Here is a 16,967-nt window from a genome sequence, read left to right as displayed (position 1 = left end):
AAGCATCTGTAACTCAGCACAAGCATCTTTATTACTACATCTGTATCAGTTTAAGAGAGATTTCCACATTTTGACCAGATCGGCACATTTCTACATGGCTCACCAAAAACTTAAAACGATTCACTTTACACAGTGCCTGCCTGACATATGAGAGACATTCACAAATATAATAACAACAACAAACAAGTTTTCCTAGGGCTCTTGTGTTCAAATACTATGTGAGCTCTCTAAAACTGAACTTATCCACTCACCTCCAGAATCGTTTTCCATTCTGTGCTTCCAGGCGTGAAGAACACCATCCCAAGACACCCTGTTTCAAAACCTCGAAGTTATTTTCACCTCCTCATCTTATCCACCCTTCACGTAAAGCTGCCAAACACTGTCAACTCTGCTTCAAATGTACATTTTTTATATGTTCAAAAGTCAGAGGAAAGGAGCAGGAGACAAGGAAAGGGAAAGAAATAAACTGAATCCAGTCCAATCTATTATGGGGTGTGTAACTCTCCTTTACAATACTACCCAGGGCTCTGCTTCAACTTGTCCAAAGATAAAAATACTCAGGTGAGGCATCTCATTCCATTTTCAGACAACATGCTCAAAAAATTCTGTTACTGAGGCATGCCACCCATCTCCAGTTTCCCTCCTCCTCTTGCAAGGCTTAAAGCCTAAGCGTGATCACAGTCCTCAAGTGAGGTCTGACCCATGTGTACAAGAGAAGTGGCCCATCATCAGCACATCTACATTTACAACTGAGGCTGGTCTGCAAGCTGTCCTTCCTTGCTTGTGGCATCTTCAGTTCAGATGGACCAATACATTGTGCACCTCCAACAAAACAATGCTGAATAAGACAGACTCACTGCCCTCGAGGGCCTCGCAGTGGAATGGAGGAGACAGACATGAACAGGTTTAGGAAACAGAATCCTTTTGCCTTGGAGAGGAAATTTTTCTACACTTTTGACAGTCATACAACATGGGGATTATCTGATCCTTGGAAAAATGTATGAATAAATCCATCCAATTCTGTAATCTTTGGGGGGAACAGGCAGTTCTTTTAATAACTCTTGCAATTTCTTCCTCACTTATCAGTCAACCAGGTTTTCTTACTGTAACATTATTATTAGTTTATGGTTTGTTTAAAGTTATGAATTTTATCAGTGACAGGCAGACATTCAGCAAAGATGGTTATCTGTCCCAAACTAATGTAGATATTTAACACTAAAATTCACACAGGATTGGTTTTTGAAACCTGACAAAATGATTCTAAAATTTGTCTGGAGAACTTTAAAAGAACAGCAAGATAGCTCATCTCTTACCCAAGGTACTGAGTACTTTTCTGCACTGGTTTTAATCAGAAGAAAATATTGCAGAAGAAAAATAAATGTTTCACAGTGGGGGGAAAAAAGAATAGCATGAAAAGAACAGGCAACAACAATGCCATGTGGTACCAATAAAAGTACTGATGAAACAGAACACACAATTCAGAAATAGACCATAAAATTCTAAATATGGAGAAGACTTTTACAAATAAGCAGTGTGATAACAAGGCTGGGTAACAATACCAGTTAACACTCACTTAGCACTGACGGTATGCCAGTCCCTTAGCCAAGTTTTTCTCTTCTTTTTAAAACAACCAAATGAGGTAGATATAGTCTTATCCCCATTTTACAAATGAGGAAACTAAGCCCAGAGAATTAAGTGCCCAAGGACCTATAGCTAATAAGTGCTGCAGCTAGGATTGGAACACAGGCTGTCTGGCTCCCCAGTCCAGGTTCTCAACCACTCAATGTACTATACAAGATGGGAAATCTCAAACCTTAAAATAAATCCCCACTTTACAGTTGCACTATACTAAACCAAACTCCAAATTATTGGAAAGAGAAATATTTTAGAACATAAAAGAAAAAACTAACAAAAAATAAAAGAGAAAAATTATCCTATATGAAAGCCTAACTTTTCAGCTATACATAACAAAAAATAAGGCAAAGGTACAGGTTCAAAAACATTAAAACCTTCTGTAATACATAAAAGTTAACAAAACTAAAAGAGCAAGAGTCTGAGAGAAGTATCTATATCAAATGTATCAAGGCTTAATGAAGGTGTTACCTTACATCTACACTCTATAAAGAGCTATTATAAAGTTTTTTAAAAAAGAAAAGAAACTTCAAAATCCCAAGGAAAAAAAAAAATCCCAAGAGACACCATGACCAAGTAGGATTTATTTCTGGAATGAAAAGGGGTTCAACATATGAAAATCAATCAATGTAATATGCCACATTAATAGAATGAAAGAAAACTACCACACGATCATCTCAATTAATTCAGAAAAAGCACTTGACAAAATTCATCATTCTTTCATGATAAAGACACTCAACTAGGAAAAGAAGAAAACTTCCTCAACATGATAAAGACCATATCTGAAAAGCTCACAGCTAACATCATACTCAATGGTGAAACACTGAAAGCTTTTCCCCTAAGATGAAGAAACAAGACAAGGATGCCCATTTTCACCACTTCTATTCACCAGAATATTGGAATTTCTAGCCAGAACTAGGCGAGAAAGGGGAAGGGTGGGAGAATAAATTAAGAGTTTGGGATTAGCAAATACAAACTACTATATATAAAATAAATAAACAACAAGGTCCTTCTGTATAGCACAGAGAATTATATTCAATATCTTTTAATAAACTATAATGGAAAAGAATATATATATATGAATATATATAACTGAATCACTTTGCTGTACACCAGAAACTAACACAACATTGTATACCGACTATGCTTTATCTAAAAAAAAAGAAGTATCCTAACTGGAAAGGAAGATGTAAAATTATCTCTGTTTGCAGATAATATGATCTTATATGTAGAAAACTCTGAGGACTCACACACAAAAAAAAACTGTTAGAGCTAACAGATGAATTCAGCCAAGTGCAGGATACAATATCAACACACAAAAACCAGTTCCATTTCTATACACTAGCAATGAACAATCCAAAAAAGGAAATTAAGAAAACAGTTCCATGTATAACATCAAAAAGAATAAAATACTTAGGAATAATCATTTAACAAAGGAGGTGAAAAACCTGTACATTGAAAACTACAAAACTTAAGCGAAGGAAATTAAAGACAACATAAATATTAAAAAAGACATTCCATGTTCATGGATTGGAAGACAATATTGTTACAATGACAATTCTACCCAAAACAATCTACAGATTTCAGTGCAATCCCTATAAAAATCCCATTTTCTGCAGAAAGAAAAGCCTATTCTGAAATTCATATAGAATCTCCAGGAACTCCAAAGACAAAACCATCTTGAAAAAGAAGAACAAATTGGAAGGACTCAAACTTCTGATTTCAAAACTTACTACACAGCTACAGTAATCAAAACAGTGTGGTGCTGAAACAAAGACAGGCATATAGATCAATAGAATAGAATAAAGAGCCCAGAAATAAACCCACACATATACAGTCAATTGATTTTTGACAGGGGCACCAAAACCATTCAACAAAGAAAGAACAGTAGTCTTTTCAACAACAGTGCTGAGAAAACTAAATATCCACATGCAAAAGAATGAAGTTGTAACCTTACCTTACACCATACATCAATACAAGAGTTAACTCAAAATGGATGAAAGACCTATATATAAGAGCTAAAACTATAAAATTTTTAGTAAAAAACAAAGACGGAAAACTTCATGACATTAAATTTGGCAATGATTTCTTGGATATGATACCAAAAGCACAGACAACAGAAGAAGAAAAATAGACAAACTGGACTTCATCACAGTCATCAAGAGAGTGAAACAACCACCCACGGAATGAGAGAAAATACTTGCTAATCATATATCTGATAAAGGATTAATATCCAGAATATATAAAGAACTCCTATAACTCAGCATCAACAACAAAAAAATCCAATTCAAAAATGAGGAAAGTATTTGGATAGACATTTCTCCAAAGAAGATATACAAACAGGCAATAAGCCTACTGCTTGAAAAGATAGTCCAAGACATCAGTTAAGTCATTAATGACTAATGATCATTAGTCATTAGAGAAATGCAAATCAAAACCACAATAACCACACACGCTAGGATGGCTATTATTTGAAAACAAAAATGGAAAATAACGAGTGCTGGCAAGGATGTGGAGAAACTGGAACCCTCATGCATTGCTGGTGGAAATGTACAATAGTGCAGCCACTGTGGAAAAGTTTGACAGTTTCTCAAAAAGTTAAACACAGAATTACTACATGACCCAAAAGAATTAAAAACAGGGACACACATAGATACTTGAATGCCTATGTTCATAGTATCATTATTCACAATAGCCAAAAAGCAGAAACAATGCAGTTGTCCATCAACAGATGAATGGATAAACAAAATGTAGTACATACGTATAAAGGAATATTATTCTGCCATCAAAAGAAATGAAATTCTGCAACATACTACAACACAGATGAATATTGAAAACATTATTCTAAATGACACAAACCAGACACAAAAGGATTTTGTGTATTGTACTGTGTAATTCTACTTATATGAGATACCTAGAATAGGCAAATTCATAGAGACAGAAAGTAGAACACTGGTTACCAGGGACTAGACGGGAGTGATTGCTTAATGCATACAGAGTTCCTGGTTGGGATGATGAAAAAGTTCTGGAAATGGACAGTGGTTGATGGTTGCACAACAGTGAAGGTACTTAATGCCACTGAGCTGTACTTAAAAGCAACTAAAAGGGTAAATTTTATGTTACGTGTATTTTACCACAACAAAAAATTGGAAAAAATGACAATAGACAAATGAGCAAAGAATGAATATAAACTGACAATAACAAATTTAAATTATAAAATCCAACTCATTCCAAAAATGGTTTGTGAGCATCCAACATGCACCATTCACTGGGCTGGGTGAAGCTTATGATCAAACTAGCAGCGCTGTAATTTCTGTAATAAGAAGTCAAAAAGATGTCCATAAGCTTCTGATGCTCTGAGAACATGTTTGGAAACTTATCCTAAATAAATAACATGACAAAACAAAAAGCTATACACATGATTCATGTTCATTATAATAAAAAAGAGTATGGGGGAAATTGCCCAATAAAAGAGGACTGGAGGGCTTTCCTGGTGGCGCAGTGGTTGAGAGTCCTCCTGCTGATGCAGCGGACGCGGGTTCGTGCCCCGGTCCGGTAAGATCCCACATGCCGTGGAGCAGCTGGGCCCGTGAGCCATGGCCGCTGAGCCTGTGCGTCTGGAGCCTGTGCTCCGCAACGGGAGAGGCCACAACAGTGAGAGGCCCGCGTACCGTAAAAAAAAAAAAAAAAAAAAAAAAAAGAGGACTGGATGATTAAATTATCACTTAGCAATATGATACCATATGTATCAGTAAACATTAAACAGTATTATGAGTACTATTTAGAAAGATGGAAAAATGTTTTGTAAGTTGCATGAAAAAAAATTATAATACAAAATGGCCTGGCCAGGATAATAGCAACTACGTAAAATATGTATGTATGTGGACAAGTACAAAAATGTAAACTGATGGCACTTCAAGGCAACGTGTTCAGTACAGTGAGAGCATAAATGTTATCATCACACTGCCCTGAGTTCAAGTTGAAGCTCTGCCCCTGCAAATGTGTAAAGAACCTAACTAGATCAAATCAAAATAACAGATTTAGTGCTAGTTTATGTTGCTGGTTTGAAAGATATTTTTAAAAACTCAGAAGGGGAGTTTAATAACAAATAAAAATCTCTAGCCGAAACTCTAGCCTACACTACTGAATATTTTCCTCCATGAGTTACCATGGGACCTCAAATACAACATGCCTAAAGTGGAATTCAGCACCTCTGAAAAGTTTTATGCTGCCTCAGTTTCCCAAATGTAACCAGGCTCAAAGAGGCTAAGATATATTCTGTTCTCCCTGAACCCCCCAGTTCTGCCCCTGCCCTCTCTCATCATCACCTCCCCATCCTCAATGTCCCTGGCCTCTGAGTGATCATTCTTTGAAAAATAATAAAAGAAAAAGACAATGATACCACAAGCCTGTCTGAAATTCCTTGGTGCTGCCCTCACAAGATGCTATTCTCTGACATGGCATCCAAAGAACAAAGCCAGAGATCTAACCTCGCCCAAAGCATCACTCAGTGACCTCCTCCCCAACCCATCCACCACCCTGCCCTTCTGCTCCAACCACACTAGACCTTGAAATTTTCTGAATAAGCCAAGTTGTTTGAGGTTCTAAGCCTTTGCACTTGATGGGTTTTCTGCCCTGGAAAGGCCTTTCCCACCTCTCCCCTTATCCACCTAGAGGATTCCGACCAAATCCTTCCAGACTCCAGTCCCCCCACAACCCTCCCTTCCCTCCCTGGGGTCTACACAGCACTTCTATACATACCTCTATCACAGCACTCATCCTACCCTTCTGCAATTGTTTCTTAACCCCTGCCTTCCCTTCTAGACCCTGCATTCCTTAAGGGCATGGACCATCTCAGTCATCCTGGCACAGCTCAGTGCCTCCCAACACAGGACCAGCACAAAAATGTACTCGATAAATCTGTAGACTTAACGAATCATGACTACAATATATCAACCTGAATTTGATTCTTAATGGGTATATAGCATTTTTTAAAATTTATTTATCTATTTATTTATTTTATTTTTGGCTGCGTAGGGTCTTCGTTGCTGTGAGCGGGCGTTCTCTAGTTGCAGCAAGCGGGGGCTACTCTTCGTTGCGGTGAGCGGGCTTCTCGTTGCGGAGCACGGGCTCTAGACGCGCGGGCTTCAGTAGTTGTGGCGCACGGGCTTAGTTGCTCCACAGCATGTGGGATCTTCCCAGACCAGGGCTCGAACCCGTGTCCCCTGCATTGGCAGGCAGATTCTTAACCACTGCACCACCAGGGAAGCCCCTCTTACTGGGTATAAACTGACGTTTCTGCAGCTCTACACTGTACTCAGGGCTAAGAGCAGGAAGTCAACCTAAATAAGCCAGGTTTCCTGACTCTGCTTTCCTGGTTTTCCGCCTATCTCTCTGCCCCTTTAACAAGTCCAAGAAGTCCCTCCCTCCTCCTATCCTCTTATTTTTAGTTTCCCCCAAGGGCTTGGCCTTGGGCTTCTGACTACACACTCAATGCTCCTGGATTCAATTATCACCTCTATGCAGCTGAATCCAAGTCTACACAGCTAGTTCTAAATCGCACCATATTTCCAACTATTAAGACTCTCCTTAGATATCCTATGACCCCCAACCCCGCATGTTCAAATTATCTTCATGATCTTCTCTGCCCTTAGTGCCCTTTTTGGACTGCTCCACCTCTGTCAGATAGCCCCTTATTTTCTCCATCACCCAGGTCTGAAACCTCGGTGTTTCCTTTACTCTCCATCTCTTGGAGTCTCTTTAATGATGGCACGATGTCCTCCACAATGTCTCTTGGATTCACCCTTTCCTCCTCCTTTTCCTCATGTCACACCTGTGACTGCCCTTTCCACGCACTTACTTTCTCCTCCATCTGATTCGTTTTTGCTCACCATCAGAACCATTTTTCTAAAACATCTTTTTTCATCAAATCAGAGTCTGCACAGCTCAAAAAGCCTCAATTGAATCACTACTGATTGCAGCCTCAAGGCTAAATTGTTGTGACAGACTTTCAAGGGCACCCATAATCTGTCCCCTCTCATCTCCTCAGCCATCTACATTTATTTGCCCTTCTCTCCAAATCAGTGGTTCTCAACCAGGGGCAATCTTGCCCCCCAGGGGACATGTGGCAATGTCTGGAGACAGTTTTGATTATCATGACTGGGGTGGGTGCAGGGGAGTACTACCAGCACCTAGTGGGTAGAGGACAGGGACACTGCTCAATATCCTAATACACCAGGACAGCCCCCCACAGCAAAGACTCATCCAGCCAATAATGCCAGGTATGTCAACAGTGCCAAGCCTCAAAAAAACTTCTGCAAATCAACTGCACACAGCAGACAGCCCAGTGGCCTCCCTGACCCTAGACAATGTGCCATGGCTGTGCCTTTGCTCAGAATATTTCCCCAACAATATGGAATGGCATCTCTCTTTCCCTTAACTATCCAAGCCTTATTTATCTTCAAATCCCATTCCAAGCAATATGTCACAGTTTTAAATACCACCTATAGACCAAGGAGTCCCATATCTTTATCTCTAGTCAGTCCCAATCTTCTGAACTCCAGACTTCCTTATCCAGCTGCCAACCAGATATCTCATGAGTGTCCTATTTAATACATCTGAAACTGAACTCCCGACCCCCCCAGAACTGCTGCTCCTCGAGTAAGTGCACAGCACCAGTAATCACTCTCCTGCTCAAAACAAACACCAGGGCGTTATTCTGGCTGCTCCCCTCTGCCTCAGTGCCTTCCCCAGAATCAATCCTTCAGCAAGTCCTGTCGAGTCTACCTCCAGATACATATCAAATCTATCCGCTTCTCCATCCCATCCACCACCTTCGCAAAACCTCCAAACTGGCCTCCCTGCTTCCAGTCTATAGTCACTATTCAGACTCAGAATGATCACTTCACATTTCAAGGAAATCATGCCAGAACTCTGCTTAAAACCTGCAACAGCTCCCCACTGCTCTTAGAACCAAATCTAAACCCCTAATCTTGGTCTACAAGGGGGTCCTACAGGACCCGCCTCTGCCTACCTGACCTCCTTTTCCAGCCTCATCTACCCCACACCCCTCCTAGCTCTCTAAGCCATGAAAAAGGCCTGTCAGACTTTCAAATGGACCCCCAGCCCTGTCCCCTGCAGAGCCTTTTGAATACATTTTATCACTCCTGCCTGGCCACACCCATCATTCTCTCTCATACACCTTATCTTTTCCTTCTTAGCTCTAATAATTTTAAATTTCACATTTACCAGTGTGTGTTTAACATCTGCCTCCCCTGTAACAATAAAAGTTCCAAGAAGGAATGGATCACGAGACCTGGCACCATTTTTTTACATTACCATACCTTTTGGTTTACCCCATATACCCAAGGACTAGCACAGCACGTGGCATAGAGTTACGAGCTCCATAAATTCATAAATTTGTAGAAGCTTAACTGCCAACAATGAATGAATGAATCTTCTACTTGCACTTCAGCTCACAATGATTTCACCCTTCTCTGAACTCCCACTGAACTTTCCCAGTCAATACAATTTTTTTTTAATTTCCCTATAAAACTGGTAAGTTCTCTGAGGGCAAGAACTTTGTCCTATAATCGTCATACTTAATCCTCTATTCCCAACCCTCTCCCCTAAACTAGTCCCTTTATACACAATAATTGCTCAGTAAATGTGGTTTAAGTCAGCAAACATGAAAGTCCATAATTGTCCTGTGTATTTTTATTCCCCAACTAGTCCTCTTCAATGCTTTTCTTGCACTTCTCATGAGTCCCCTTTACCACCTGATAAGAAGCTGCACACATCAGGTGGACATGTCTGGAAAGAGAGACATACACGTTTAAGAAGAGTGGAGAATAGGCATACCTTGAGGAACAAAACTGACCTACGTGAAAGAAAATAAGTTTGAAAACTGAAGAATAGGGCAGTCACTTGAAAGAGGAAGCACGTGTCAGCAGCGAGGCCCTAGCATGCAGCATGGATGGGTCAGAGTCTTGTCCTACTCAGGCTTTTGCTGGGCAGTCTGGTGAGGTGCATCCACAGTGTAAATGCACGTTCCCTCTGACTCAGCAACGCCATAGCTAAGACCCACTCCTTAGAAAAGGAGACTTGATATATGTTGAAGGATTGGCTACAATGGTTAAAAATTTTATACAACCAAAACACCCATCAGTGGGCTTCTATACAACTGTTAAAAAGAATGAGGTGGACTTGGATGTATTAACAAAAAACAATGAAAGCTATGGTTACCCGTGATATATTTTCAAGTCCAGTATAGGGGCATAAGGGAAAGCAAGTTACAGAACTCTATGGAGAGTATAAGCCCATCAATGTAAAAGATGCGTTTATATATGCATTTAAATGGTCTGAAAGGATAATTTTTTAAGGAAGTCTTCCAAAAGTGCCTAAGTCTCAGGAGCAATAGCACATGTATAAAGCTAGCTGCAGCTGACCTTATTTTCACTACGATTTAGCACCGCAAACTTAGAGGAAAAAAATGCTACATGTTTCAGCACGTCCACCCTCCCTGTTTATGTTTTATGTTGAGACCTGTCGCTTCAGTGGTTGTGCTAATAAGACGACCTCAGAACCAGGGCTCAGTGCGTGCATCGGCATGCGGGGGGTGGTCAGAACTCTGGTTCTGCTCCCTCAGCCTCTAGCCAGCAGGTGAACCTTAGTTTCCGCATCCAGAAAGGCTGAGGACCACTCACATTTCACCCACATCTCCTTCCAAGTCTAAAATGTGATGATTCTCTCACCGCCCTTCTTCAAAGATGTGGAACTTCGCTAAAACAGAACTGACAGCATTTGACAGACAAGAGAACAGACCAGGAGGAGACATACTTTCTATTTAATACCATCACAAATCTGAATGTGACCGACACTATTTCGTATTTTTTTTCCTATTTTTCAAATTAATTTGAGGGACACCCTAAAATCAGATCACTTCTTGGGAACCACTGTGAAATGTCAACATACTAAACAGCTTCATACAAACGAGGAAAATTTTTATCATAGGTCTGCAGCATAAAATCAGAGCTCCCCAGCATGAGTCCATGACAAAGTAAGGTGTGAAACTGAGCCAGCGGAAGCCCCTGGTTGCTGGCTTGTCTGCCACTACTCATTTACACACATATACTCCCTTTGTAACCCAAGAACTCTCACTAATAAATAAGCACCACCAGGCACCAAAGTTCAAGGAAAAACATGTGGGAGAGAAAATTTGATTCATCAATTACTTTTTGTTTTCCTGCAAATTTGAAAGGAGTCCCCACATTTCTTTTATCAGTAGATCACTCTGTTCTAGTCGTTCTTTGGAAGCACAGTTTGAAAACTGCTGCTATAAAACCCATCTTTGTTACTTGAAAGATGACCTTCCGTCTTTCACTTGCTGCAAAAGGGCACTGAGTACTAGAAACCAGAAAGCATCTGTACGAACCTGGAGCACCCAAGCTAGCATCCTGTTAAAGTTAGGACAATAGGCTTATTTCCTCTTACAACAGCATACTGAGCATTCAGGTTTCAAAATGATTTACTTACTGTCATAGTTTTACTAAGACAGTGATCCAAGGATCCTGCCAGTAAAGTCCAACCTTTACTCTAGTGCCGCAGCAAACAAAGAGAAGAAAAAGTAACAAGATAACCATTAAAAGCTGGGAAAGTAAGGAAAACTTGCACTAAGGAAGTTCAAAACATTCCTCCAACAGTTTCTTAACCTCAGCACTACTGACATTTGGGGCTGGGTTATCCTTTTTGAGGGATACTGTCCTGCATGTTGTATGACACTTAGCCCCAAACCTGGAGGCTCCCCACTAGTTGCCAGTAGCACCCCACCCCAGTTGTGACACCCAAGTATGTGTCTCCAGACATCACCAAATGTCCCCAGAAGTGAGGGGGTAGGGGAGGCAAAAGTGCCCTGGTTGACAACCGCTACTCTATCAGCAGGAGAAAAAGGACTGCACAAAAAAAGAAAAAGATATAAGTGGCAGCTAGAGAAGTTTCTTAAAGCTTACCAAGATTGGACCAGTCAACGTCTTTCATTCTGGAAAACGAAAATCCAACCATAACAACCATCTAGCTCATCCAAAACCAAAACTCCGTTTACCTGGCAAGCTCCTAAAGCTGAAATCAATGTGGTTAGAATCCGAATTGAAAATCTTACAAACAAAATTGTTAGGAACTTAAAGAAGTTTTAGGACGATAAAAGTACATGCAAAGACATACTAAGTGCTTTCTGAGACCTCAAGGCAAATTATCTCAACATGGCAAATTGGTTTTATCTCCTCTGCCAACTGGTAGTGGCTGATCAACAGGCTGTTCAACAGGATTCTGAGGCTGAATGTGAGCTCAAGAAGAGCAGAGAAGAGTATCTGCCTCGAATATCAAATCACCAGCAGGTGAGGGGGGCGTGGTGACAGGTGCATCCTCTTGCCTGGTGCTTCAACTTCCTTTGTGCTTCACAGGCAGGCGCAGTGTCTTCCCCACGTGACAGTGCCTGGCACGTGGTAGGCGAAGCACTTTGGTGGGCTGCCTACAAGGCAATCCCCTCCTTTACTCATCTCTTCTATTAAGGCAGGAAAACCCAAACACCACCTTCCTGCCTCCACGGCAGCCAGGGTGGTCAAGCGACATGATTATAGTTAATGAGATGTAAGTAGAAGCCTGTTGAGGGGGCTTCTGGAAGAACTTTTATTTCCCTAATGACTTCCTGGCTTGACTGGGTAGAAAACCCTGAGGTGACAAACATTAAGGACAAAAGGCCACTGATAGCTAAGGACAACAGAATGGAAACACAGAAATGGTCTGGGTCCTAGCTGGGCCCATAAAGCCACTGCACCACCTTAGAACCACCTACCTCCAGACTTCTTACAGGTGAGCTAATTCAACATCTTTATTGCTTAAGGCACCATCATTAGGGCTGCTTCTTTCTGGTGCGGAACGCATTCCTAACTGACTGAATAAACCTTCAACAGAGGGAGGTGAATGAATGAATGAATGCAAAGTGAAATCTACTAACGGTTCAGAAGATTACATTTTTTAAAAACAAGGCCTCAGGGTAGGGGTGGTGGTGTGATGAATTGGGAGATTGGGATTGACATATATACACTAATATGTATCAAATGGATAACTAATAAGAACCTGCTGTATAAAAAAATAAATAAAATAAAATTCAGGGAAAAAAAGGCCTCTAAGAACCTGTTCAACTTTGCCAAAGCATGCTTTTCTAGAATTATTGACCCAATTCTGTTACAGCTTTTTAATTGATAAAAAAGTAAACACAATCTCTTAAAAAGCAATGGAAATGTTCACATACAAAAATGCTGTAGAAATTGATTTTCACATTTTGGAAAAGAATGGAAAACCAAACTGAAAACACTAGGCTGTGACCTTGAAAAGTCTGCAACTGCTGTGGCTACCTGCAGGCACGTATAGGCAAAAAGAAAAAGACCGATAGTAGCTGGCTGGCTGCCATTCCCTCCTACTTTCTTATTTTGAGATCTCTGACATGAATCTCTTTTTTTCCAGTCCCTATCCCAGTCAAGTATTTCCATTCAAATTTCCAAGATCAAACAACAACCATTTTTTTCTTTTTGAGAAAAACAGGGTAGAACATAAATAAATATAAATAACATGTAAGTAAAATGTATTAAAAGGAGAGGAGTGGACCTTGGCAGTGTTGTTCCTCAGCAAGACAGTAGGTCCTCAACCAAGCTGATTCCCTTAGATAGCTGACCAATTTATATTTTAATCAAATCATTTACTCATACTTAAATAAGTGTATTTTAGAAAGAAACTTCATAGCACCAATGGACTGCCAGTACCATTTGCCATAAACAGAAGACAGGGCTTCCCTGGTGGTGCAGTGGTTAAGAATCCGCCTGCCAATACAAAGGGTTCGAGCCCTGGTCCGGGAAGATCCCACATGCTGCGGAGCAATTAAGCCCATGAGCCACAACTACTGAACCTGTGCTCTAGAGCCCGCACCTGCGAGCCACAACTACTGAGCCTGTGTGCCACAACTACTGAAGCCTGTGCAACTAGAGCCTGTGCTTCACAACAAGAGAAGCCCACGCACCGCAACAAAGAGTAGCCCCTGCTCGCTGCAACTAGAGAAAGCCCGCATGCAGCAACAAAGACCCAACGCAGCCAAAAATAAATAAATAAATTTATTTTAGAAAAGACAAATCCAATGAAGACATAACCTTATTAAATTCTAGCTACTGTTACCTATTCAGATCTCTAAACTTGAAGCTTATTCTCTATTTAAAAAAAAAAAAAAAAAAAAAAAAAGGGGGCTTCCCTGGTGGCACAGTGGTTAAGAATCTGTCCGCCAATGCAAGGGACACGGGTTCGAGCCCTGGCCCGGGAAGATCCCACATGCCATGGAGCAACTAAGCCCGTGCGCCACAACTACGGAGCCTGCGCTCAAGAGCCCGCGAGCCACAACTACTGAGCCTGCGTGCCGCAACTACTGAAGCCTGTGCACCTAGAGCCCATGCTCCACAACAAGAGAAGCCACTGCAATGGGAAGCCCACGCACTGCAACAAAGAGTAGGCCCCGCTCGCCGCAACTAGAGAAAGCCCGTGCACAGCAGGGGCAACCCAACACAGCCAAAAAATACATAAATAAAATAAATAAACAAATAAACAAAAAAAGGTGGGGGAGTGAGCAAGAGGTGTTAAAGACAAGCTAACCACCAAGCTGAGACTTTCTCTTGGGCATGATCAGGAGAGAAAGAGAACAGAAAAGGAATTAACTTTCTTATTGTGTGATTTCATTCTATTTAGTTCTATCTATATCCATTTTCCACCTAAAAGTATCCCTTATACAATCTCAAATCATCTTCCCCTTTTGCTTAGAGTAAGAGCCCATTTCCTTAGTACTACAGCCTAAATTTATGATCCTACACCACCTGGCCCCAGCCCACCACTCACACTCCTCTCTCAGCTCTCACGCACTCACAAGGACCCAAGGCCACATCTAGCCCACTGCCTGTTTCTATACGGCCTGTGAGCTACGAATGATTTGGAGAGATGAATGCTTGTAATCAATTTGACAACAGGGAACATTAATTTTGAACTCCAATTAAGTTAAACTTTGTACTCTCCAAAAAAACAGTCCCATGCTTCTCATTAGTAGACCTGTATTACAAAATATTGTACTCAATTATTATAATATTTTTATTGTAGGCAATAATAAATGTGTAGAAATGTGTCTTTTCTTGTTATATACATATCTACTTAATATCCTCGAGTTTGCATCTTGAACAGCAGAGCCTAAAACATTTGCTATGCAGCCCTTTACAGAAAGAGTTTGCCCATCCCGGAGCTACATTGCGGGTCAAGTACACCAGGCTCTTTCCCGTCTCAAGGTGTCCACACTTGCCTTACACCTGGGAACCGCTTTCCCCTGAGCTCCTCAAGGCTGGCCCTCCCTGTGGTTACTCAAGTCTCAGAACATCACCTCCTCCGAGAAGTCACCCTAACCCATGTAACGTACCCTACCAGCACAACAGTCACATCACCAGGTTTTACTTCCTTCAAACCACTGTCTGGTACCACCTCTTTAACTTGTTAAAGTTTTTAATACTAAAAATAATAATGGCAGCAAATACTCATAGCACTGCACACAATGGAAGCATTTTACATACCAGGTTGAACGCCATAAAAATGCCAATCTGTAAGTCAGAACGGTCAACAGTGGGTAACTTCATAGGGTTCAACCCAACATATCAACTTGTTAGCAGCTCACAATCACCTATGAGGTAGGTACCAGATGAGGAAATTGTGGCACAGAGAGGTAGAGTAACCTGCCCGAGGTCACACCGCTAGTAAGTGGCAGAACAAGGATTTGAACCCAAGCTCAACACTCCCACCCCCAAGAATGTAAGTTCCAGGATGGCAGACGGTCTTGCCCATTGTCCCATCCCTCTCCTGTGCCCATCAAAGGGCCCGCCACGTAGCAAGCCCTTACAAATGCCCGATGCATGAATGAGTGAATGACTGTTCCTCGCAATCAGCGCCATCTGCCCGGACTCGAGGCCCGCTCCTCTTTCCTTAGGCAACCAGAGCATCAGTCCTCTGGCCGCGACGGAAGCGGAGAAGGAAGCTCTGGGCAGGCGGGTGCCCCAGGGGCTCACCTTGAAGTCGCGGCTGTGCTGCGGGGTGTACTCCAGGGTCCAGAGGGCCCGCACCAGGTGCGCCAGCTGCTCGGTGACCTCACCCTGGCCCTGCGCGCCGCGCCCCGCGGGCTGCTCGGGGTCAGGCGAGGGCTCGGGCCGCCCCGCCCGGTACTGGCCGAGCGCCAGGTACTCGGCGAAGAGCTCGGTGTTGCTGAGGCACTGAAGCGTGGCGTTCATGAAGCACGTGTTGCCGTGGTTCCGGAGCCCCGCCACCCCGGGCACCGGCTCCGCGGCGCAGGCGGGCGGCGCGGGCGAGGCGGGCGGCGGCGGGCACGGCGGCGGCGTGGGCGCGGCCGTGGGCCCGGGCGGGAAGCAGCTGCGGAGGCCGCCGCGGTCCGGGGCGGCGCCCTCGGAGCTAAGGTGCGAGAGCGTGGACAGCGTCTTGAGGACGCGGCTCATGAAGCTACCCACCGAGCGCGCCGACGAGGGCGAGGAGGGCGCGGCCGGCCCGGGGCCCCCAGCGCCGCCGCCGCCGCCCGCGCGGCCGCTCCGGAACAGCCGCTTGCTGAAGGAGCGCTTCTCCTTCCCGCCCGCTGCCGCCGCCGGCGGCCCGGGCCCGGGCGCCGTTACCTTGGACATGGCGGTGGCCGCTGACGCTCATCACCGCGTCCGCCCGCCCGGCCCGCGTCCCCGCCACGGCCGCCGCCGCATCCCGCCGCGCCGCGCCTCACCGGGACGGGGGTCTCGATGCCCCGCACACCTCAGAGCGCCGCGGAGCTAGCAAGCGAGACGCGGCCGGCGGGGCGGGCGGGAGCGCGCGAGATCCGCCCAGCTGGGCCGCTCACGTGACCCGCCTCCCAGCTCCCCGCCCCGCGCTGAAGCCGCCGCGGCCGCCATGTTGACTCCGGGAACGGAGCTGCCTCCCCAGCCAGACGCGATGACTGGCGGCTCCGGGCGCGGTACTGCTCCGTGAAGCCCGAGGGAGGCCATGTCTAGTGTGGTCAAGGTCCAGGCGCCGCGGGGTATCGCTGGGCTAGCGCTGGGCTAGCGCTGGGTAGTGGATGCCCCGGCGTAGGACTCCGTCTTGACCTATCTGATGGTGGAGGCCTTGGGAAAGTGCAGGAATCAGGACGCCCCCTTACCATACTCTGGAAGAGGTGATGGACATGGCCCTGACCGATCCTGGGCAAGCCAGCCCCGCCAGGCTCCCGAGGGACC

At 43.7% G+C, this 16,967-nt stretch overlaps 1 protein-coding gene across 5 annotated transcripts in view; it reads right to left on the bottom strand.

Annotated features, from left to right (window-relative positions):
* USP31 (ubiquitin specific peptidase 31) overlaps window positions 1-16,542 on the bottom strand; it is a 69,033-nt gene extending 52,491 nt beyond the window's left edge. For 2 of the 5 annotated variants that reach the window (XM_027126660.1, XM_027126661.1), the window contains exon 1: window positions 15,768-16,542. In XM_027126660.1, the coding sequence (XP_026982461.1) occupies window positions 15,768-16,388 (621 nt within the window). In that variant the 5' untranslated portion in view covers window positions 16,389-16,542. Of the gene's footprint in view, window positions 1-251; window positions 432-15,767 lie in introns of those variants that run through there. The other 3 variants (XM_027126662.1, XM_027126663.1, XM_027126664.1) reach the window with 2 other exon arrangements.
* Between the last annotated feature and the right edge of the window lie 425 nt (window positions 16,543-16,967).

Source organism: Aethalodelphis obliquidens, unplaced genomic scaffold, assembly GCF_003676395.1.
Source record: "Aethalodelphis obliquidens isolate GAN/ISIS:26980383/991018 unplaced genomic scaffold, ASM367639v1 scaffold30, whole genome shotgun sequence".
In the NCBI taxonomy this organism is placed as follows: Eukaryota; Metazoa; Chordata; class Mammalia; order Artiodactyla; family Delphinidae; genus Aethalodelphis; species Aethalodelphis obliquidens.
Note: the sequence above shows the minus strand (reverse complement) of the source record. Positions and strands in the feature narration are given on the sequence as shown.